At 34.4% G+C, this 25,567-nt stretch overlaps 1 protein-coding gene across 1 annotated transcript in view; it reads right to left on the bottom strand.

Annotated features, from left to right (window-relative positions):
* Window positions 1-3,664: 3,664 nt before the first annotated feature.
* TMEM26 (transmembrane protein 26) overlaps window positions 3,665-25,567 on the bottom strand; it is a 45,950-nt gene continuing 24,047 nt past the window's right edge. The window contains exons 3-6 of the mRNA XM_008058466.1: window positions 25,305-25,418; window positions 23,027-23,247; window positions 10,387-10,463; window positions 3,665-7,731 (exon numbers count right to left, since the gene is read on the bottom strand). Coding sequence (XP_008056657.1) covers window positions 7,307-7,731; window positions 10,387-10,463; window positions 23,027-23,247; window positions 25,305-25,418 — 837 coding nt within the window. The 3' untranslated portion in view covers window positions 3,665-7,306. The remainder of the gene's footprint in view (window positions 7,732-10,386; window positions 10,464-23,026; window positions 23,248-25,304; window positions 25,419-25,567) is intronic.

The following is a 25,567-nucleotide window of genomic DNA, read 5'->3' as shown; positions in this document are numbered from 1 at the left end:
GCGGGTCTCGAACCCACGGGCTCAGGCAATCCACTCACCTCAGCCTCCCAAAGGCGCGGGATTACAGGCTGAGCCACCGAGCCCGGCAGGAAACACAGTTAAAGAGTTAGGTTAGGGCAAGCTTGTGGAAGGTCTCAATTATTTTCTTGGGACTTTAGGTTTGATCTTGTGGGCAGTGAGATATCCTCAAAGTGTTTTAAATAGAATAGACACATGATCAAATATGCATTTTAGCACAGCCGCCTCTGAATGCAGTTTGGAAGAGTATTATGAAGGATTAAACCAGGAGGTCGGAAGACCTGCTGGGAAATAATTGCAATCACGGAGGCAAGAAATGATGTGACACAAAATTAAGATAGCAGCACTTGGCATAGAGATGATAGGATAAAGTTTGTAAGAATTTGGGGCTTACTCAGAAAGAAGGTAAGTGTCAAGGATATATTTGATTTTGCCTTTTTTATAATTACTTTTTAATTGTTCTTTATTTAGAACACAGGAAAGGGAGTAGACTGGGGGTTGAGTGTGGTAAGATATGTATTCTATATATTTTGAGTCTGGGATACTTGCAGAATATTCACGAGGAGATACAAATCCAGGCATAGAGTACAGGAAAGAGGTTTGGGTTAGAGATACCCATTAAAAACCACTAGTCATAAGAATTAGTTGAGACCAAGTGAGCTGATGAAATAATTATAGCATTTGACCCAGCTGTTAACTGTCACTTAGGTCTTATGGGAACCCTTGCATAACAGAGAAGAATATTTTTTGCCAGAAGGTGGAAACAACGCCCAAGATCCCAGACCCACAACCATCTGAATTCTTCAGCTATGCATTTGGCAGAAGCTGAACACCAGCATCCACAGAGGAAACATATTTTGTCTTGTAGATCCAATTTTCCTTGCCCAAAATTCTTAGTTTGGATACAAAGACTATATGATATTTGACATATGGTTGGTTTTGGGATTTTTGTTTTTCTCAATAATTTGATCAGATTTGCATATGATCCATTTGATCACTTACCACAATCAATTATAAATGTAGTAAATATTTGGCAAAATCAAAAAAGCTTACATACACAGATTAGATGGGCTGTGAATACAGACTTGGAAACAGATGCATAGATCCTTTCTGAAGTTTTCTCTTTCAGGGTTCTCAGTCTCTCCTGGCGAAATCAGTATGACTATGTAATTCAAAGTGAAATTCCTCAATGGTTTCTTCTGGTGGCTCTATAAATGTCAGGGATGGTGGAAGAGTCAGACTGGCAGCTGCAAAGTAGTCTCCATGGTACTCATCAAGAAAGACCCAGTGAATTTTTTCGGCCAGTTTGATTTTTCTGTGCTCTTATAGATCTATTCGTTATTTCTTTTCCCAAGTATTTGACACTTCATAAGGCAAGCAGAATTTGACATAGTTTAAGCCCTTGATTTATCTAAATCTTATGAAGACCTTCCCTAGTTATAATAGCGGTCTTTATTCTTTATTTTCTTGGGTGAAAATAAATGATGTGTTTTAACTTCAGTTGCAAAATGACATCAAAGCCTCTGAACTTGGCAGGAGGCTCATATAAAGTTTACATAGTGAGGTTTCTTTATGATTATTCTTTAAATTACAAAAGTAATGCATAAATTAAAAAATCCAAACTATTAAAAGCACAAAAGTAAAAAGAAGAAATGTCCATGATTGTTAAAAACTTTCATATGTTTATAAGCCACCTGAGAAGGTATAGATAAGGTTTTCAGTGACATGCTAACTTGTTTTGCACCTTTATTGTTGCCTACCAAAATATCTAAGCATTTACTTCCTATCAACACTTATAAATCTACTTCATTCTTTAAAAAAAAAATCATGGTATTATATAGTGTAGAGGTTCATTATTTAACCATAACCCCACCAATGGGCACTATGCCACTGCCATAGAAAATATTGAACCAAACAACTTTGTACAAATTTTTACACATGTATCTGCAGGATACATTCTTAGAACTGAAGTTGCTAGGTCAGATGATATATTTATTTTTTTCTAACTGATATTGCCAAATCTTCTTTCAAAGAAGTTGTACCAATTTATACCCTTACTAGATATGACCAGGAAGGCCTACTTCTGACCCCCTTGAATCCAGCACTCTAAAAGAATTTTGGGTCTTTGCCAACCCAGTCCATGAAAAATGGTTACCTTGTAGTCTAGCCTGCATTTGGAAAATGAAATTTCATTGTGGTTTAATTTGCATTTCTCCAACTATTCCTTGTGCAGTGAACCACATACTTATGCTTTTGCTTCATGTTTTTTCCAGTAGGCTTTTACTTTTTTCTCTTATTTGTAAGGACTGTTTGTTCACTAAGAAAACTAATGTTTTATTGTATTTATTGCAAATATATTTACACAGTTTGTTGTTCAACTTTTGAGTTCACTTATGGTATTTTAAGATGCTAAAATTGTTAATTTTATGAACTAAAATTTATAAGTCTTCTAAGGTTTCTGGTTTTATATCTTGCTTAGAAAGCATTCTCACCGTTACAATTATAAGAACAAAGTTCTCTATGTTTATTTTTTATTTTAAATGTTAATTATTTGGCCATCTGGAAATGTTTTGGACATAAGTATTGAGGTAGGGATCCAATTTAATATTTTCCAAAACCAAAACCACTTATAATATTTTACGTTCACCCCATGATTTATCATATATCAGAATCCCTAATGTAGATCCAGCTGTCAATTAACCTTATTCTGTTCAATTTTTTGCCTGCCTTTTCATGTGCCAAAACCAAATTCTCTTGGTTATTGTGACTGTATAATATATTTAAATATATCAAAAGTTCGCTATAATTTTTCTTTTAGTATGTTCCAGCTATTCTTTTGTGCTTATTTTTGCCATGAAATCTTAAGAATCACCACGTGTAGTCACTAAAAATTAAAATCTTTCAGATAACATTACAGAAATTGTGTTAAATTTGTAGATCAATTTAGGGAAAACTGATGCTCTTTCAAATATCAAGCCTTCTCATGAATCTCTAATAGAGTATATATTTCTATCTGTTAAATTACTGATTTATGGCCCTCAAGATCATTTTAAAGTTTTCTTCATATAGATCTTGTACATTTCTTAAGTTTATTCCTATGTGCTTTATGGTTTTAGTTCATATTGTAAAGGAACTATTTTCTTCAAATATATATTCTATGTAATGTTTGTGTATAGAAAACCAATTGACTTTTGTGATGTATTTATGATACCTTTTGCCATTCAAAAGTGTTTAACTTTTATGCAGGAAAATCTGTCAATCTCTTCTTTTGTAGCTCTGGGTTCCAGGCCTTGCTTCAGAAGAACTTTCCCATTACCCAGATGCTAAAGACACATCCCATATTTTCTTCTAATATTTATAGTTTTCATTTTACATTTAGATCTTTAATCCATCTGGAATTTATTTCTATATATTGCATGAGATTGAAATCTAACTTTATTTTTTCCAGATGGATTGTAAAATTTCCCAACATTATTTGTAAAGTTGGTCAGCCTTTCCTCACTGGTTTGAAATGTCACTTTAATCATATTCTAAATAGATCAGTTTTATTTTTTAAACCAGAGTTTAAAAACCATAAAGGAAATGAATAACAGTAGAGAACAAAGGCATGAAAGGCAGACAAAAAAAAGTCATTAAGATACAGTTGTGCACACACTATTTAATATGCATAATAAAATACAAAGGTCATTCATAGTAAAATAGTATAAATATAAACACTGTAGAGAAAATATTTTTATACAGTATGCTAGCAAGAAAGATTCAGAGGATGGATACTCATGAACTATAAGGCTGTAACAGTTAATTATTCAAACATTGTTTAGAGTACTCCCATCATATGGAAAGTTATTTGAAGCCTCAAAATCGTAAACATCCTCCAGCTGCCTGGTTTAACCCTTAATCAGATGTTTCTGAGAGTGGATCAGAATGTCCACTAAGTAAAAAGCAAAGTCTGAAATTAGAAAATAAGCTACAGTCTCCTTTTCCCTGGTAATTCAAGACAGTTTGGTTTTTCTCTTGCATCTCTAAGCCTCGGCAGTATAGTTCAACATCTCTCTTGGCACCAGAGAAGAGCTGAGTCGGATACAGGCCTGGCCTTTGAAATTCTTTCTCTCTTTGACTAGCAGAGCTTGTTAAGAATCATTAAGATTAAATGCCAAAGACGATGAGTCAACATTCAACTTTGAATCCTGGGTGAAAAAGCATGTACACCTTCAATGCATACCTTTCCAGAGCTTTGAAAAATTTCTGTTAAATAATGAGTTAACAATTAGTATTACAATAGTGAATCCTGGTATTTCTTTGCTATATCTTTATGGTTTTATAATGCTGTGTGTTCATGGAACTACAACAAAGCCAAGAGTAAATTTCGGATTCTTCATTAGAACATTAGAAAGAATGTTACTGGCCAGTTCAAAATTTTATTTTCTTATGCTCGCAATTACAGCTTAAATAAAAATTAAAGGATAATCAAAGAGAATTGTGGTTGAATAATCTTATCAAGTCAAGTCATGTTCTCTGGGACTCCCCCAGTAAGGCCAAGAAAACCCACATGATGGCCATGAGATATGTTTCTGCACAGTATCATTAAAACAGGTACACTGTGTTTTCTCACATGTGGAATAATGTGTTTTTAGGTAGACCATTTGATGGCGCCTTAATCAAGCAGTTAAATAGCAATGGCAATAATAGCAACAGCACCTCAAATAAGCCACTTTCTTCAGTTGTTGGGCATTGGCCTGATGTGTGTCTGGGAGGGGAGGCATGGCAGAGAGAATGGCTTGTATCATATTATACAGATGATGTGAGTCAGTAATCTTATGAGAAATAAAATGTAAACTAGTCCCAGGATGTCAACATATGGGAGGTAAATGATGATCCAGCTACTTTATAACAAACACTTGTATGATTCAAAACATTACAATGTTTATCAGTCTATGCTAAAAACATATAATTAACTGAATAGATTTTTAACTTTCATCGGAGTCCTAGGGATGGCTATAACCTAGACTTAGGAATCTTTTCAAATAAACTAAATGAATACAGATTTCTTTTTTCTACTGTAAAAGCAGCCAGTCTAAGGCAATGGGAGTACTGGCAGTTAGGTTAACAAATGCTGCCTTGAGCAGATTTTCCTGGAAAACCTTGCAGAACATGTGTCTATTTTTGCCAGCATTATTTGGCGAGATGGTCCTAGGTGCTCTTTGGCTTCCTAGTACTCTAAATAAAGCCAGACTTTGGACAGACTTCTTATTTCTCAGGCCTTCAGAGGAGTGCTAATTACAAAATACTTTATTTAAAAACCAGAAACTCATTCATGAAGCCAAGCCAAGTCTCAGATTTGAAAGCATTTAAAAATATCTTTGCAACAGCCGTACTACTTTATACTTTATCTATTTTTAGAGGCTTAATGTTTATTTTGCTGGAAGAAAAAAAATTAAAACATGAAAAATATGCCATGAGCAAATCTGCAATAATAAGCAGCACATATATGTTGTGGAAGGAAATATTCAACATAAAGCAGTCAACATAAAAACAGATTCTGCTGAGGCATTTTTATAAATAGCAGTTATTATTTTGCTTTCAATTGCTAAGTGTTTTAAATAACATGCCCTTAAAAGCTGTCAAGTTCTTTACTTCATATAAATATAATTGCCTGATCTTAACTTTTATAAAATTATTATGGATAATTATAAATGTATCCCACTAGTTTCATGTGTCATTTTACAATCATTATACTGTTAAAAATAGAAACACAAGGAAGAAAGAAATAAAAACATATAACTGAATGGCCCTGAAAAAGCCATTTATCGGAAAATATGCATTACTCTGTATAAAAACAGAATTTGTCTATAAAACTTTGTATCAAATGTTTTGAATAGATACCATGTCACACAGAAATTTACAGATAAAATTGTCTTAAGTGCTTGCCAATAAGCTATATCCAATTAAGAGCATACCCTGTCTTAAATGTCCCTTTGAATTCCTGAGCTTACTAACACAGGAGGAATTAGGCTTTTAAACCTAAAAGAACAGTTTTGGAACTGTTTGCCTCATGTAATTACTGCTATGCACCTCAGCAAATGTTCCCACTGTATCTTTAAAAGCAAAAAATCACGTAAAAAGGTTCTGAATCACCTTCATCTGAAAAGGAGAGAGGTATGTTAAGGGAAAGTATGGCTATTGCAATACTGGGAAAATGAAGTGTTAGTGCAGGAAAATAAAGCGGATTGATTGATTTCCACAATGCCGTGGCATATTCCAACCTCTGTCACTCATCAAGGGCTGTTGGTCGTGGGTGTAGCTGATGCAATCTCCATCACCATGTTCTCTGAGACCAAAGGCCGCCTCCAGGAGTGGCGGTTCAGAGGAGCTGCAGCTTTGTTCGCTACTGCTGGCAGACACCAGAAACCATGGTAACACTTACAGGGCCCGGAACACCTTTATTCACTGCTTCAGAGCTTCTCTGCATCAGCCCACATGATTCGACTTGGCAATATAGAAAATGGTAAAATAGGGTTCAGAAAAATACTGAGGAACACTGCAAATCATGTTCAGAGTGGAAATTGTGACTTTGCTAGCATTTCACCAGTATTTCCTGCCTTGCCACCAGCAGATATGTAACCGAAATGGCTTGCTGTGAATTTTGTAGTACTCAAGCCAAAAGCAATAAAATTTCTGTAAGAGCATATGCGCCATGACAGAATACCACATCAGCCCAGAAAAATGATTTTCCTGGGAAGGCTTGTGCAGCGGTGAATAGGGCTCTCTATGACACGGAAGCTGGGCAAAGAGTTTCGCTGCTTCCAGCCCACAGTGAGGTAATTTTAAAGGCACTTTTCCCTTCATTTGTTCTGCATTCACTGAATGTACATTTTTTGATGTCAGAGGGACATTGCAGAAAAGATCAGACGAGATAGTCTGACAATGGAGCCAAAGTTCAAAGCGTCTCTATTTTCAGGTAACAGCCGCGACAGTTTGTCTGCGCTAAATCTTTCGAGGGCATGTCACTCTAACCCTGTCCATAGCTTTTCAAACAGTTCAAGACAAACAAATCACTTAGTCGTTGAACAATGACAACATCTGATACCGTTACACGGAAGTTGTAGCAACAGCCACTAATCAAGGTTCCTTCCATTCGGTTTAAGAAAGAAAATTCCTTGGCTTTGGTTGAAGATGACTTTTTATGTTGTTCTTTTGAAAATTACTACATACCAAGGTTGGGGGTGCAGGGGAGGGAAGGATCCTGTTTGTAAGAAGAACCAGAAAGTGTGCCACTTTGAAAAATGAGCTATGGTGTGAGGTGGGAGTCATCGGAGGTGACTGGGGAGGCCTGCAGAGGAATATCCAGGTCATCCTTAGAATCGCTCTGCCAGTCCTGGGGGAAGAGCCCACTCTCAGAGGTCTGCCCCGGGCAGATGTATTCTCCTTTTGGGCCTTCTGACTGACTTTGCAAGGAAGCACGGACACACAATGCCAGCACCACCAAACGGTAGAGTTGCAACACCACCACGAGGAAATTTTTCGCAGCAAAGAACACCAGCATCTGATTGATCACCTTGAAATAGGTCATCAGTACGAGACGTACCACAAGGAAGGGACCATCTTGTATGAAGACGCTTATTCCAATGTTCCACAGATCTGCGCTGTACTGGCAGAAGAACAGGCCGAGGAAGCCCCTTGCTGTCACAGACAAGGGGCACACAAAATGCTGTACTGAAAATGCAAGACAGACCAGTTACCATCTATCTGAAATAACAGACATGGTAGACAGAATGTAATGGGGACAAGTCATTAATGATGGGGGCTGTGCCAGTCAGTGATTGGAAGTGATTTTGTAATTTAAAAGAGGGTGGAGCAAATGAAAGCACCCAGCCATGTGGTTCCTATTCATGTAAAACATTTCCGATCATCTAGTTCTCACTCTGGGATGGTAGTGCATACCTGTAGTCCAAGCTACTCAGGCATCGGGTCTTGATTATTGTGGAAATAAAGAATAACAGAGACTGGCAGGATAATCTTGGGGTCTGCAGATTACGGAGGCAGCATGGTAGCCTGACTCAAGTCCACAGTAGCCTGACTCAAGGGAATGTGGCTGCCTCTCCTTCTGCCGCATTTACTAGCAATGAGATGCTGTTGGAGTCACTTAACCTTTCTGGGCCTCAAGTTTCTTCTGTTGAAAACTGGGATAATAATGATATCTGTGGGAAGAGGGGATCAATCATTGGCTCATTTTGTTTCTGTTAGAATAATGACCCTGCCTTCTCTCCACTCCCTCTCTCAGTCCTTCCCTTAGGATCAAGAATGACTTGCTGGACCAGTAAATTTGGGAGATGGAGCAAAGTGTACACAGCCTCGATCATCCTAAACCCTCTCTTTAGGATCTACCTATTTACTGGTTAACTCACTCAGTTAGACGTGTAAATTATGCTATGAAAATTCAAGTGCTTATATTCAAATTTAGACTTAATTCACATTAGACATATTTTTCTAATGATGGTGAGAAAGAGCTCAATAAATGCCATTGTTATTTTATTTTGTCCTAATTCTTTGTTTCACAGTTTACAAGAAAGACTGGATATAATTACTGATTTTCCAGTTGAACAAAAGGAGGGCCAATCAACAGACGAACCTTTTGTTTTAATTTCTCAAATGTAAATTTAATTCAGGGTCAAGGGCAGAAAATAATCCTTTTATAATAATGAAGCTTTCCATTTGGAGCTTTCAAACAAAGAATGCCTCCGTCTACTGGAGCCTGCAAATATTATGAAGCTGCTTTGATATGGATGAACATAATGCACTGTTTGTTAAAAAATACAATAGTTATTTAGTCAGAAGTAACATTTGGTCTTTGTTTTTTAAACAGCTGCATAGCATTATCACCCCGGAAGTTTTATAAAATTTCTTTCTTAAACAAAAATGTTCTTAGCAAAGTCTATAAACCACAAGATATAGGAAGGCGAGGATCAGTAGAATGAATGACAAGAAAAACCAAGGTAAGTTAAACAATAGCCTTTCCTAAGAAATTATGGTCTGAAAATGATTCCCAAAGGAACTTCTAAGGGTATTAACCAATATCGACAGTGATGGCATCCAATATTCTATGAGTAGACACCAGCAGACTAATGGTGACTCAGGCACACTAAGACAAAATCTATGGGTCTGAGTGTGTGTGTGTGTGTGTGTGTGTGTGTGTGTGTGTTATTAGCACTTATTTGCAAATATTAATTAGAGATTGGGCTTTTGGTATTTAAAAAAGGGCACAGCAAGTTTCAACATCTATTGTGGTGACGGTTTTGTTTCTGAAAGTGGATACTAAGGTCTAAAATGGCCTCAGACCTCTAAGCTTATCAAAGGGAACCAAAAAATATGCAAAAATTTTAAATATTCTATCCCAAGGATTCATTCTAATCCTGAGGCCATCAGGTAGAGTGTTATTAAATAAAACTACAAGTCAGACTAAGGAAAATGTAATTATTAACATCTAGGCTTTCTTAAGAGTAAAGTGACATCCAGGAAAATGTCGATCAAAATTCTAAGGTTCCAAGGAGGTATGGGATGACTCAAGATCAACACTGTTGAGCTGAACTTTCGGGGGTGGGAGAAATGTTCTATATCTCTGTTGTCCAATATAGTAGCCATATTAGTGACAACTGAGTACTTGAAATGTGACTAGTGTGACTGAGGAACTGAACTTTTAATGCCATTTAATTTTAATTAATTTTAAGTTAAAGAGTCACATATGACTAGTGGGAACCCTGTTGGACAGTGTAGCTCTCTGGATCATCGCTAGTATGAAATGTCTGGGAAATAGCTTACATTTTGCAAAAACCTTAGAGGTTAATGTCTTTGTTAAAGTAAAATCAACGGGATTCTAAGGGCTACCACTGAAGAAAATTTTAATTTTTAATGTGTGATTCTGAAACTACTCTTACTCCTTCTGAGGTTCTAATACATGGGTCTGATAAAGGAATGAAAATAACCTTTTACAAACACCAGGAGATAACACTTGTACGCAAGCAAATTGCTCAGCACTTTACTTTGTATCTTATTGTGTCATCACAAGAGTCCTCAACCCACAGATACATTAACTGGTTTGCAAGAGGTTTTATAAATCACAACTAATGGAACCATTGTTTGAAGTGAACAATACAGTCATGCGATTATCCACTCAACTATCTTAAGCTTACCATGCACCAGAGTGGATCCATTCCTGGCTTCACTAAGTTTCAATCTACTTTCCTTCTAAGCTGAACTGGAACTAACACTGGGATATCACAATGATAATCCTCTCAATTGCCTTCTTAGCTTACAGTTTATAATCAAGGGTTGTAATTTTCTGTTTCTTTGCACAAACATCAAGACACTTACCTGCCAGGTCAAGTGGAAACTGTAGCATGCTCCAAGTCCATATAACAAGGATGGCATAGACTAGTGCAGGGCTATTCCTAGAATGCAGACAAAATTTTAAATTCAAAATAAAAAGTAGTATCACGTGCAGAAGAGAGAAATCTAAGCCCATATTTCAGTATGTCCCTAATAAAACTCTAATGAGTTGCTGAAATATCTAGGTGACATAATAAATCCATGAAAAAAATCCATACACCATCATAATGGAATAATAAAGAAGTGAAAAAGAAATTATTCAAGACTTAAAACCCAACATATGCATGAATTAGGACAAAGATTCTTGATCCTATATTGCTATCTGTAGTTTTACAAAATTATGGAAACATTATGGAAGAGAGATGATGGGGGAAACTAGATATTGACATAGATATTCAGAGAGCTAATTTCAAGGACTAATTTCGGGGTGGGGGAGGATGCTAACTAATACCTATTTTAAGATTCCTCATTTTGAGATCTAACTGAAAAATCATCTCAAAAAGGTTAGGCGGTGCTCACAAAATAAATGCTCTGTATATAAAAGAAAACTGTCTTAGGTTGAAAAACGTGAAGAGAAAGAAAAAAATTCAAAGAACAAATAAAGATTTACACCAGACACTAGAATATAAGGCATGTAAGACAAGGAATATGTCTGTTTCACTTACCACTATATCCTCGGTGCCTAGAACAGTGCTTGACAACTACAGGCACTCAATATATGTTTGTGAAAGGAGTGATCAGTTATACAAAAGAAGGGCCTATACTTCGACAGATATACAAATGTCACAGGCCTAAGAAAGTGGTCATGAAGACTACAATCAGAAAGAATAGAGGTTACAAAAATGAAAAAGATATTAAAGAAGGTAATTTATTTTCAGCAAAAAAAGAAGTTATCAATTTGAGCTCAGTGGTGTAATAACAGATTATGTTTTCAACTTCTATCAAGAGAGATTTTCAGATTGGAGAGGGCTGGAAAGCATCAGGGAAGAGTGATTGAAACCAAACTAAATGAGGTGATTGCAAGGGATATCTTTAAAAACTTCAAGTGTTGAGGCCCTGAAAAATTAAATCTCAAAACTCTGAGAGGATTTGTAAATGAGATTTCTAAGCCATCATTATCTGTCTTGGTAGTTAATGGTGGAGACAAGATTGGTGATAGAAAAATAAAGTCACAACTTTCAAATGAAGCAGAAATATATCTTAAAGTACAAAAGACACATTCACTATTAATCCCCGTTAGAAAATATAAGTGATTCTTTAAAAGATTTCTGAGAGCCCTTATAAAAGAAGATAGTTATTACTATCTAAGAATCAGCACAGGTTCTCTGGGAACAATGAACAATTGCATCCAAATAAGCTTATTTCCTCTTTTTTTTTAAAGAGTAGAATCAGGATTACTAAGCAGGTAATGCTATATAAATTGATGATAGACGTTTGGATTTAAACAAGGCTTCCGAAAAAATTTCCCATAGTGTCTTTATTAGCAAAATGAAGAAAGGTTCTGGGTGTGAGTACTGCTAGGTGGATTCCTAATTGTGTAGGTGACTCCCCATAGGGATCTCTCTAATGGGTTGCTGTAGACTGTGCCTTTGATTGTGTTCTGCTTCACATTTCATCAATGTCTTGGCTGACAACGTTGATGGAAGGTTTTTCATATGCACATATGACATGGAGCTTGGATAGAAACCCAGTACCCCAGAAGACACAATCGGGACTCCAAAAGATGTCACTAGGTGACCTAGATTACCACAGAATAGGATAAGGTATCACATTCGCAGGAGCAGCCATGAAAAAGGCTCAAGGAGTTTCCCTTACTATTATCTAATTATGAGTCCACAGTGTGACATGATTTATGATTTACCAAAGTCAAATGCAATCATAGATAGCTTCACAAGAAATATAAAGTCTAGAATCTTAAGTAGAAATGCCTTGGGGATGCAGACTACAACTTTTCCTGCTTTACAATGTCAATGTCTATACACAGTAGACCTTCAATAGGGTCTGAATTTTTAAATAATGTTACCTACAGTTTCTGATCTCAGACTTACATGCCAGACACTTTTCTAAATGTTGAACTCTGTGATCGTACTGAATCCTCATACCAATTCACCAAAACAGGCACAATTATTATCCCTATTTTACCAAGGAGGCAACTGAGGCATAGAGAGTTGAGGAAATTTGTTCAAAGTAATGCAGTTATAAGTGTCAGGAGCAGAAATCAAAACCAGAGAGTTAATTTCAGCATCTACCCTTTTAATCATTACACTACACTCTTTCTATTAATGAAATGGAAAGATTTAGCTCTGCTGTATTCTACCATGTTCAGAACAAATATTATGTGTGGTGCTTCATGATTCAGGAGGAAATTTATAAAGTCACTTATACAGAGGGGGGAGAATTAGGATGGTAAGGAAACTCAAAGCTGTGTTACATGTGGAATACTTCAAGAAAATAGAGAACATTCCTTAGAAGCTTTATTTCATATGTTTAAAGGGCATAATGTGGAAGAGAAATGGAACTGTTTTTTGTGACTTTAGAGGGCCAATTCAGACTCCAAGGCATTTAATTGCATCTGTAAGAATACAAATTTCATCACAATAGAGCAAAGTGCGTTCTAATAACGTTACCTCAGAAAAAGTTGCTTCTTGGGTTAATATATCCTTTATTAGCAGACTTTTTCAAATAGACCCGACAGAAAAAGTTATTGATGATATTTTGGAGAGGATTTTTCAATAGATGCAAGATAAATTTTTTATACGATGGTCACTTTTGAAGTTTCTTCGAATCCCAAACTTCAAAAGTCTACCAAAAATTCATATGCAATTGCTGTGCAAGACACTAGAAAGCAGCCACAAAGCATGGGCTCTGAGACCAAGTGACTGAAGTTCAAATACCAGCTCCAACCCTTAATAAAGGGATAAACTGTGGGACTCCAATCCCACATTGATCACTTACCAGTTATATGAATATGACAAGTAATTTAACATCTGTATGCTTTAATTTACCTATTTACAATATGAAGATAACAATAATAATAGTTGCTGGTCGTTATGATAATTTTATTAAGTGTATTATTTAAATATATTAAGCACATAAAGATCTTAGACTAGCACCTGTCACAGTCTATTATTGTAAATTACTACAAGTTAGTTATGTTTTGTTATGTGTAATCTCGAGACATTCTTAATTTTCCCTGCATGCACGTCTTTGCTTATTAAATGGTGATAATGACAATATCTAGTTCACAGTATTAATATAAAGACTAAATAAATTATTAAACTATAGCCCTTAGAAATCTCCTTGGCACACATCAAGTGATACATAAACATTGCCTAATATTAAGTGTGGCACTTCATATTTCATGAGGAACTTTATAAAGTAATTTTTTTATTGTTATGTTAACATGCTTCTTAAACTCTTTGTGTCTTGATTACATCATCTTACAAATAAAGATAAATGATAGCTTAACCCTAACCCTACATAAATCCAACTTTAATTGTATAATCATAACTGTGTGCTTTTTGCATATGCATGTATTAGCTACGTACACACAACATATGGAAGAATGTGAGTGTTGAGAAATATATTAGTAAAATTATCAAAAATAACTTTGGAAAAGTAGGTCAGAAAATTTTAAAGCAGGCAAATATGAATTATTAGATGAGACAGTAAAAATATGCAGGAAGGTTAAATGTTGGAATGCAAATGAATCACTGAGCTTAAATGACAAACACTTAAGATCTGCAAAGGAATTTTGGTGTGGATTTATCCACCACTGTTCCGTATACATAATCCACCTTCACAGATGTCACTGAGAAGCATGTAAGCAGACAATGGACTTGATTCATAAAGAGACAAAAGATCTTGAGATGTATAATTATAGATTTGAGTATCACCTTTCCTTTTTAAAAACGGAGGACAAAAGACTGGCATTTAGTGGATCAGCACACTCAATCTGGTGGGTAAAAATTAAAAATAAAAAGTCATTGTGCCAATTTGCTTAACTATTTCTTTTTGGAAGTGTAAATATTTCTGTAATAAGTGATGATTAGTGGGTAGAATTCATCTAGCTTAACAACTGACAAACACCTTCAGAGGAGAAAAAAATAACAAAAGAGAGGGAGAGAGATAGTAAGGAAGAAAACAAAGTGTTAACCTATCCTGGAAGAAATGTTTCACTAAGTAAAATAAAGAGAAATAAGGAGACATGTGCAAACAGAAAATCATCTTTTGTGTGGTCAAATATTCACAGTGAAATATTAGTAATGCTGTGACAATAGATTTTTTTAAAAATATAAGTAATCTATGTTGAAAAAAAGATATCTAAGATTCTCAAAGGTGTAAATGACCAGGAAACTTTTCCTGGCAATAATGTTGAAATCTTGACTTGTGAAAATGTTGGAAAGTAGATGAAGCAAAATGAAAGAGTAAGCAAATCCTCTCCCCAACAAACATGTATAATATTGGGTAAATTGCCAAAAACAACCATTCAAGGCTTTGAAAATCAACCAAAGGCAAACAACAAATTGAGTAACATTTATTTATGAAAAACTGACAGAACTTTAGGTAAGAAGAGTAGAAATCTGCAGCATTCTTTTCCATGGATATTTTTATATACTGAAACTGGAAAAATTGCACTGGATGAGGTTAAACTGGTGAAGAAATTACTCAAGACTATCGCAATAGGAGGAGAGAGACTGAACCTAACTCTGCTGAACCAAAAGGTGAGAGAGTTTTTAATCAATGGTATGAGATAATGGGAGAGTGCTGGAGTATGTTAGGTTGGAGAATGGCTCCTAAATCCTTGAGGAAGATATTGTTAGGTTGTAAAGTGACAAGAAGCTGGAAAATGTATATGTCAAAAGGGTAGAGAAAGAATGTAGTCAAGTTTTCTAAAGTAAATGATCTAAGAAAAGAGAAGACGGGCCGATAGGCGAAACCCTGCCTAGAGTTTATTCAAGTTGTGGGAATATTAAGGCCATCTTGATCAGTTAAAGTGATAGTTTTACCAGAGAAAGTCTGGCAATGAAAACCAGAGGCCCCATGTGGCCAGAGGGTGTTGACTTGATTTGGAATGGAATATGAAATCCCATACTACTCATAGGCGTGGTCAAAAAAAAGTAACAAAATTAGTTGGAAGAGAAAGGGAAAATCTGCAACTTGCTTCTTTGAGGTTGCAATCCCAGTTGGGGTGAGTGATGAACTACATTAAATTTAATATAGAGATTCTAGAAATGAGAGACCTAGAAACAGGCGAGATACATGCTCCTGTAGGCGTGGCTGACTGAGAAACTGAAAGCATGGGCAGAGGACTCCAAGGAAGCCATCCAAGAAAGCTAGTGGAAATTAAAAGCTGAGATGGACCTGAAAATTTAAATTTTAAGTGTGTTACCCAATCCATACACAGATTCTCACAGGTGAAAGAAGTCGTAAGGTTTTTATTTTATTTTTTATTTCTGGATAAAGATTGGGAGAATTTGTTGCTACAGATTTGCCTTAGGTGAAACACTAAATAAAGTATTTTAGGCTGAAAGGAAATTGCACCAGACAGTAACTTAAATCCACATGGAGAAATGAAGAGCATCAAAATGGTAAATATATGAGCAATCAAAAGGAACATATACATATATTATACCATCACATAAATATTTTCTTTTCTTGATCTCTTTTTAAAACTTCAAAAGATTGCATAGAACAAGAATTATAAAACTGTTTTGTTTGATTTATGTCATACAAAGACATCAAATATGCATAACAATAATAGCAAAAAAGGAGGAGAAGGAAATGCAGTTATTAGCAATAGAGCAATGGTGATATGAGCAAATGAAACAATATTGTTATGCTTTACTGGAATTAAGTTAGTGTAACCCTATAATAGAGTGTGAACATTTTAAATGTACATTGTAATCCCTAGAGCAACCACTACTAAAATAAAATAATTTTAAAAATCTATAGAGTAAAGAAATTAAAATTATTGACTTAAAAATGTTATATGACCAAGATAAACAAATAAAAAGACAATCAAGGAATAACACAGGAATAAAAAGGACATGAAACATAGAAAAAAATAGCAAAATGGCAGCTAAAAATTCAACCATATTAATAATTGCATTAATAGACTAAATACACTGTACCAGGTTGAATAAGGTTAGAGTTAGGGTTAGAGTTAGGGTTAGGGTTAAGGTTCCTAACCCTAAATTTTCCTAATCCTTAAAATTGCTTATCTACCCAAGCCTCAGAATGTGACCTTATTTGGAAAAAGAGTAGCCGTAGATGCAATCAAGTTAAGATGAAGCCATACTGGATTAGGGTAGGTCTTAATTCAATGACTAGTGTTCTCATAAAAAAGGGAAATTTAGGAGACACAGACAGATACACTAGGGAGAATGCCATGTAAAGAAAAAGGAAGAAACCGAAGTGATATATCAATGAACAAAGGTATGCCAAAAATTGCAAGCAGCCTCCAAAAGCTAGGAGAGAGGCAAGGAGCAGATTCTTCCTTAGAGGCTCCAGTAGAAAATAATGATAGAAAGAAAATTATAGGAATTCTCATATATTTGGAAATGAAGCAGCTTACCTCTAAGTTTCTCATGAGTCAAAGGGAAAATCACGGAAGAAAATGGAAAATATTTTGAACTGCATTAAACAAACAAACAAAAAATATCAAAATTTATGGCATGCTGGCAAAGCAATGCTTAGAAAATTCATAGCTTTGGATGTCTATAATAGAAAAAAAGTTTTCAAATAAATAATCTAGGCTTCTATCTTCAGAAATTAGAAAAAAATAAGAATAGATTAAATCCAAAGCAAGAGTAAGGAAGGAAAAATTAAACATCAAAGTAGAAACTAATGAAATGGAAAAGAGAATAGAAATGGACAAAATCAATAAAATCAAAAGCTGGTTATATTTAAAGATCAACAAAATCAATAACTTGACTAAACAAAACCAACAAGTAGACAACCTTCCTACCCAATAAATACAGAAAAGGCACACATGGTCAAACTCAAGAATGAAAAAAGAGGGTATTATAACTGACCTCACAAAAATAAACACTGGTATAAGTGAATATTGTGAACAACTTTAAGACAAATTTAAACAGCATAGATGAAATGAAAAATTTCCTTGAAATTAAAATATAATCAAAATAGATTTAGGATTAAATGGAATAACTAACTATAAAAAGTAATGTTGAAATGGTAATTTAAAAAATCTTCTCACAAAGAAAAGCTTTGGCCCTTATGGATCCCTAGATAAATTTTATAATATATTTAAAGAAGAAACAACACCAATGCTATGCAAAGTCTTTCAGAAAATAATGAAAGAGAGATGCTTCCTGAGGTATTTGATGAGACCAATACTATCAAAACCAGAAAAAGACACAATTGGAAAAGAATACTACAGATCAGTATGCCTTATGAGTATACATATAAAAATTAACAAAATGTTAGCTAACTAAATTCAATAGTATATAAAAATTACTCATCATAACCAAGTGGAATTTATCCCAGAAAGTCAAAGTTGACTTAACATCTAAAATATAATTAACACAGCCGGGCTCGGTGGCTCAGCCTGTAATCCCGCGCCTTTGGGAGGCTGAGGTGAGTGGATTGCCTGAGCCCACGGGTTCGAGACCCGCCTGGGCAGCAAGACCTCATCTCTACAATAAATCAAAAATTAGCCGGGCGTGGTAGCGCATGCCTGTAATTCCCGCCACTCGAAAGGCTGAGGCGGAAGGAACACCGGAGCCCAGCAGGTCGAGGCTGCGGTGGCCGGGAGCGGCCTCTGCACTCCAGTCTGGGCGACAGAGTGAGACTCCAACCCAAAATAAATAAATAAATAAAAATAAAATATAATTAACACAATATACTGTTTTAATAGAATAAAGGACAACCACCACATAATCATCTCAATAAAAGTAGAGAAATAATTTAACAAAATTTAACACCCATGGGGGGAAATAAAACACCTCCCAATAATCTGAAATAAAAAGAAATTTCCTCAAATGGATAAAGGGCGTTTATACAAATCATATAGCCAACATCATCCTTAATGGAACAATACAGAACGCTTATCTCTTGAGATTGAAGTGTCCTCTCTCACTGCTTCTGTTGAACTTTGAAAGGAATTATCACCAGTGCAATTAAGCAAGAAAAATAAATTAAAGACACGCAAGTTATAAAGAATAATAACAGTCTATTCACAAATACCATGATTCTATATGGAGAAAACTCTAAAAGATAGAACTAATAAGCAATTTGAGCATGACTGTTGAGTACAAGATCATTATACAGAAGTACATTGTGTTTCTATAGTAGCTATAAAAATGTGAAAATAAAATTAAGAAAATAATTCTATTAGTAAGGCTTTCAAAAATAATAAAATATTTAGGAAAAAATAGGAAAGGTAATATGATTTGTACACTAAAAATTGCAAAACACTGCCAAGAGAAATTAAGAAACATCTAAACAAAGAATGAGACACTTTATGTTTACAGATCTGAAAACTTAATACTGTTAAGGGGCCAATTCTTCCCAAATTGATCATTAGGTTCTATTTGACCTCTGTCATGACCAATGCAAGTTTTTTTAAAAGAACTTGACAAGATAATTATAAAAATTATATAGAAATGCAAAGCACCTAGAATAGTTAATATATATATATATTTTAACTAATTATATATGGAAGACATTATATATGGAGGACTTACAGTATCTAATTATATATAGAGGACTTACAGTATCTAATTTCAAAATTTACTATAAAGGTACAGTAATCATAAAAGTGTGATACTGTCATAAGGATAAACATATAGAGCAATGGAAGTAGAAAGTTTGCAGAAAAACCTTCATATCTGTGATCCATTGATTTTTGACAAAGATGCCAAGGCAATTTAATAGGGAAAGAGTCTTTTCAACGAATTGCATTGGGACAATTAATTCCAGCTGGAACAACAAATAATGCTGGGACAATGCAACAAATTTTAAAAACTGAACTTAGAATCTCACCTTACATAAAAATTAAACCAAAATGGATAATAGAAGTAAATGTAAGAGCTAAAAATTTCCAAAAAAAAACAGAAGTAAAAATATTTCTTACTTGGGGTAAGGAATATATTTCTTAGCTATGAGACCAAAAAGCAAAAAATGAATATATTTAGGCTTCATCAAAATTTTTTAGATGTGTTCTTCAAAAGACAATATTATAAAAATGAAAAGCTGTATTACAGGGAGGAAATGTTTACATTTATATGTCTGATAAAGGACAGGTATCCAGGATCTGCAAGTAATGCTTATTATAGCTCAAGAATAATAAAGACAATCCAAATAAAACATAGGTAAAAATCTGAACAGACGCTTCACCAAAGAAGATATATGACTAGCCAGTAATCACACAAAACAATGCTCAACAACATTAATTATCAGAAAAATGCAAATTAAAGCTATAGTGAGATGCCACATACACCCACTAGAAGGCTATATTCAAAAAGACGGAGAAAAAGGTGTTGATGAGAATGTGGGAAAAATGGAATTCTCATGCATTGCTGGTGGAAACATAAAATGGTACAGCTACTTTAGAAGAAGTTGGCAGTTTCTTACAAAGTTAAAGCTATAATTAACATAAAACCAGCCATTCCACTCTTAAGATATCTACCAAACAGAAGTGAGAATATAGCATGCTAAAGTTTGTGAGTGAATGTTCATAACAACATTATTCTTCATAGCAAAATAAAAATGGTGGTCATTCACATGTACATCTTCTACTGGATGAATAATACAAAATGTGGTATATGCATTCAATGGAACACCATTAGAGGAACTAAACATATAACATGGATAAACCCCAGAAGCATAAAACTAAGTGAAAAAAAAAAACCCCAGATACTAAAGACTACATATTTTATAATTTCATTTCCAAGAAATTTCTGGAAAAGGAAAATCTATAGAGACAGAAAGTATCAGTAGTTGCCTAGAGTTGATGGTGGGAGGGAAGATTGACTGCAAACAGCCATAAGGAATCTTTTTAGAGTGATGAGAATGTCCTACACCTGCATTGTGGTTATGAAGTAAATAAATCCATAATTTACTAAACATCATTGAATCACAGAATTACACTATTGAATTTTATGTTACTTAAACTATAACTTCACAAAGCAGTTAAGAGAAAATTGCAAGATCACAGAATTTGCAATCACATGTAAATTCATAAAAATCAGGCACATGATCTTTAATGTGGGTCAAAGAAAGAAAATTAATTTAAATGTAAAAAAATGGGATTTGGCATATGAGCCAAAATATAGGAAAGAGATGTAGAAATCATTGTTGACTAAATCTATCAGCCCTAAATATGGAATAAAATACAAGGGAAAATAAAAATATCATACTAATGTGTAATGCTGAGTAGACTCCAATGAACTAATCCTTCCTGTTATTAGATACAAATATCTTTTACTTATAATAGGTTTTTTTCATTTGAGCCCAAAAGAAAGTACTATGTCCCAGTGGGAAAGGATTAAGGATCTGAAAAAATAGACATTTGCAGTGTCAATTCTTATAATACAGGTAAGAACTAAGACAGGAAATTAGAACTTGGAAGTTGACTTTTAGGAGAGATAACAGTTCTAGATTCTTTTTGGACCTTGACTTTGTGGGGGCAGGGAGAAGTATTTCAGTAATGGAGGTATGTAAGAGTGGTACAGGATTACAGAAGACCACTGACACAATGCAGTAATATTACAAACAAAAATGACTTCAATCTCAGACAATGAAAAGTGAATACAAATTTTAAAACCTTAACCAAATAAATTATAACGTAGTTTAATTGCATATCAGCTTCTTGGGATCTGACACAAGTTAAAAATTACAAAAATATGTATTTATGAAGACTTCAGATGAATTTGTAGGTAGTAGATGAAATTGGAGGTATTTAAGGTCCTTGAAACATCAAGAGGTCTCTAAATTCTTGCTGAATTGAAGTAGTCTTGATTGGTATAGGACTGCATGGCTTTTACAAACATTTGCTCATCACTTGCTCCCCAAACTCTTCCCAGCACAGTGCTTGGCACATGTTAGATAACCAATTGGTAGCTAGTGTATTAATGAATGCCCTATGGCTTTAAGGTTTGAGAGTTTCTTTTTTGTTGTTGTTTGTTTTGTTATTATTTACTTTCTTTTCTGGGAAATTATAATTTTATTTAAGAACTCACTTAACATTTGACAGTCATTGGCAAACACAGATCAATAAATTGTCCCTTGGTGCCACTTCCCAACGGGACTATTAAATTGTCCTTTAAGACAAAAGAGTTTGGCATTTCTCACATTTTTATGATGGGCTCCGTAAAACCTATCTCTCTGATACCTCTTTTACTATCCTATGTTCCCTCTTATCTCCCTGGATATTGTGCATGTGCATATTTATTTCTATATGGGTGGAGTTAGTTACTTTTATATTGCGATATCTGTGTCTCTGCAGATATTTATTGCGTTGATATGCTTTTTAATGACTTCATGTTTATCATGTAACCACACTGTAGTACATTTGAAAATACATTATACAACGTAAAACACTGAAACACTGACCATATGTAAGCCACTAAAACTCCAGAACTAAAATCAACACCTTGAAGATAAGGCATCGATTTAGATTGAATTTTTTAAAAGAATATGCCAACAGAATAAACAATAAGAAAAATTAGTATAAATGAAGCAGGAAGTGATCTTGTAAAGATAAACCATGGTTATAAATATAATTTGTGTTATAATTGGGATATTAAATTTACTCAGTAAGTTAGTGTATTTTGTTCAGCTTTATGTTTTGTTGTTGAGAAACACAGCATAAAGTAAACTGTAGCATTAAAAGCCAGCCTCATTCCAATTTATTTTTATAGCACAGTGCAAAACAACCCAAGCTTAAAGTACATTCAGGCACTGAGACTTAAATCCCTAATGGTAAGAAAGTCGTTCCATAAACAGATGTGATCATGGATTCTGAGTTTATTTGCTTGTGGCAAAAATAAAAGAACCAACTCAATAAGTTTTAATTTATAGGCATCTATCCCAGAAAGCCTTTGGGCACTTTGAACAAAACTGACTAAAAATAAAATTTAGTAAAATAAAACCTCATCTGCCCCACTCTCCATTTACACCAGGGAATGTAAATTCCCCAACTGGATAGAGGAGAGTTTTCTGCATGTCTTCCCTAGGTGCTCTCTTGGGGTTGTAGCTATGCTGTGCTCTAGAAGAGAATTTTATGATTGGCCTTGCTCCTGACACTTGGGAATAGGGAAAAGGAGCTAGGGATGGTCATTTCACTCCAGAAGGTTTTCAGAGAACCATGGCTTCACTTGACCTGTGGTCATGCAAACATGCAGAGCTTTTCTATTCTCATCCACAGGGAATATAATATGTCCCTTTCTCCATCAGAAATCTCCTTCATGTATTATGTAAAACATAAAGACTGTGCTGGTTTCTAATATGTATCTAAATAGCAGCAAATTCTCTGATCCTAACACTGGATGTATGATATACTAAAAATTCTTATTCAAACAGAATATAAATAACAGAACAAAGACATAGGTGCATGGTCCTGACCTTGAAAAGAAGGCCTTTTCCTTCAAGGCCTGCTTACCTCACATTTTGTTCTTCTAGAGTCTCGCTTGTGAATTCCAGTAGGTCAGCGGCTGTCCCCACAAACATAAGAAGGAGTTGAGAGAGCTGGTCTCGAGTGATCCCACCTCCAATGGGTAAAAGCCATCTTCCGATTATTAGCATTAACAGGAATGTCTGATGGAGTCCCAAAGTCCAAACTTTCTCACATACTGTAGATAAGTTATTTACAAAAACTTTGGCCTATTTAACAGAAATGTCACAGAGACAGAAAGATTATGAGCTACCCCTTTGGGGGGGGGAAATCTTATTCACCATGGCTTTCAATCAAGACGGCTTTTGCGAACAGTCATTTTCTGGAACTATTTTACACTTGCTAAAGAAAGTAAAACTCTTTTAAGCTGAACACTCAGAAAAAAAAATTCTAATACAGTCCTTAAGATAAGGCTGTCTATAACTAGCAGGTAATTTAAACCTTACACTTGCTAGTGGAATTGAACTACATAATATTCAAAGAATCAATGTTGCATGTTTTAAACATCTCATCTCATTTTTATACTCTGTAACAAAGTATAACACATAGTAAAATTTTATAAATTCCATATTAACATAACAAATACTTCCAATATTGTTCTTTTATAGATTTTAAATCTGAATTTACTAATCTGGAAATATTCTTGGCACAGTATAAATCTTTCCTTTTGTTTTTTATTGCTTTAAAACTCTATTGCATCCTACCATAAAACTGTAAAAATGTTAATCCATTACCTACAAGTAAAGAAAAAGAATAATTAATAGTTATTATCTGTATTCTGATTATTTAACATAATATTAAATAATCCCTAAACTAGCAAGCAAATTTTATTTTGCCCTTATTCTTGGACTCAGAGAAATTTATATCCCACTCATGTATCTTGGATGACATCTCTTGACCACTTAACTTCTAAATAAGTCTCAAAGTATATTATTGACCCTATAAGTTTCTTTTAAAGACTGGAAGGACTTAGATCTCAAGTTGATTGGATAATGATTCTAATTTATTTATGCAAGTGACTTAACTATGTTTATGCAAAATTTATTTACCTCTTTCCGCCATTTGCTAATATAAAATGCACAAGTCAAGGAAGGATAAAAGACAAGGTGTGATGCTAAGCTGATTGAAGCCATGAGTGAAGATCAGTAATATTTCATTTGCACGTGTCCATATATCACACTTATGAAACTTCACATACATTTTATTTAAGTCATAGAGGAAGCACATCTTAAGTTAACTATTAAGATTTTTAATTGTCAGATGAAAAACCGAGAGGCAGATTAAGTGACTTGTCTGATGTGATACAGAGAAGTTGTGATTGGAGCTTAAATTAGAACCCATGATTCATTCTATTTAAATCCCACAGAATCAATAGCCTATCTTACTGTTGAAAACATGTTTCAGTGATAGGGTCCTTGACCTTGAGTCTCCTCTTTACATCATTTTAAAATATATCATGATCAGTTTGCTGAATATCAGACATGTGAAGAAAAGGATAGTCATTCTATTTTGGCTGAAGAACTTCTCTGTCTTATTAATACGCATCAAAAATATATAAGGTGGAAGTCCTAGCTAATTCAATAAGGCAAGAAAAGAAAATATAAGGTATGCTGACTGGGAAAGAAACAGCAAAGGTTGATATACAAAAGTTAATATCTTTCCTACATAGTAGCAAAGAACAGGTGAAATTGCAATTAAAAACAAAATACCAATTACATTGGCATTCCCCAAAATGAAATGTTGGTTCATCATTTTTAACAAATGACTTACTCTGGTGCAAAGCTTGATGAATGGAGTGCATATGGGAAGATTCTGAACCTTCTCAATTTTGCTATGAACCTAAAACTGCTCTACAATAATAAGGCCTTGAATATATATATTTAATATGTAATATCCAAAATCTTTTAATTATATAATTCCTTCGCAAATGTATACGTCTCTCATTGTTCATATATTGTCTGATTTAAGTGTTCCTTAATACTGTATTAAGTGTTCCTTAATGCTGCAAGTTAAATATATCTACAAATATATACTATCTATTAATATATAAACTAAATCTGTTAATGTATCTATTAATAATCTATATACTTATTTACATTGAATATTTAATAATATATAAAATATCATTATTTTGTGAATTACTGATCCAAACAATTAAATAGTTGATAAATTTCTTCATGAATGAGCTGAGAGGTATATAGCATGTTATCCTCACCAAGTCCACCATTTGCTAGATTCTTTCATATATGGTGGAAAAAGTTCTTACCGTTTCAATGAGATCATCTGCTCCATTGGTTTGTTCATTGGATGTCAGTGTTTGATTGAAGTCTTCTTTTACACTGGTATTCTGTGGCACCCCTTCTGATTGGATACTGCAATGCTAAGAATGGTAAGAAGAGATGAGAGACAATATGACAAAAATATCACAATATGGTAGAATTTTAAATGGCTTTGATCTTCCAAGAGATTATGAATAGATGTATGGTGTTTACACAGCACATAAACATTTCCAAAAACCAGAACATGGGC

The sequence above is a fragment of the Carlito syrichta genome, unplaced genomic scaffold (assembly GCF_000164805.1).
Source record: "Carlito syrichta isolate Samal-C Ts95f unplaced genomic scaffold, Tarsius_syrichta-2.0.1 Scaffold303354, whole genome shotgun sequence".
Lineage (NCBI taxonomy): Eukaryota > Metazoa > Chordata > Mammalia > Primates > Tarsiidae > Carlito > Carlito syrichta.
This window is presented reverse-complemented; position numbering and strand designations above follow the sequence as displayed.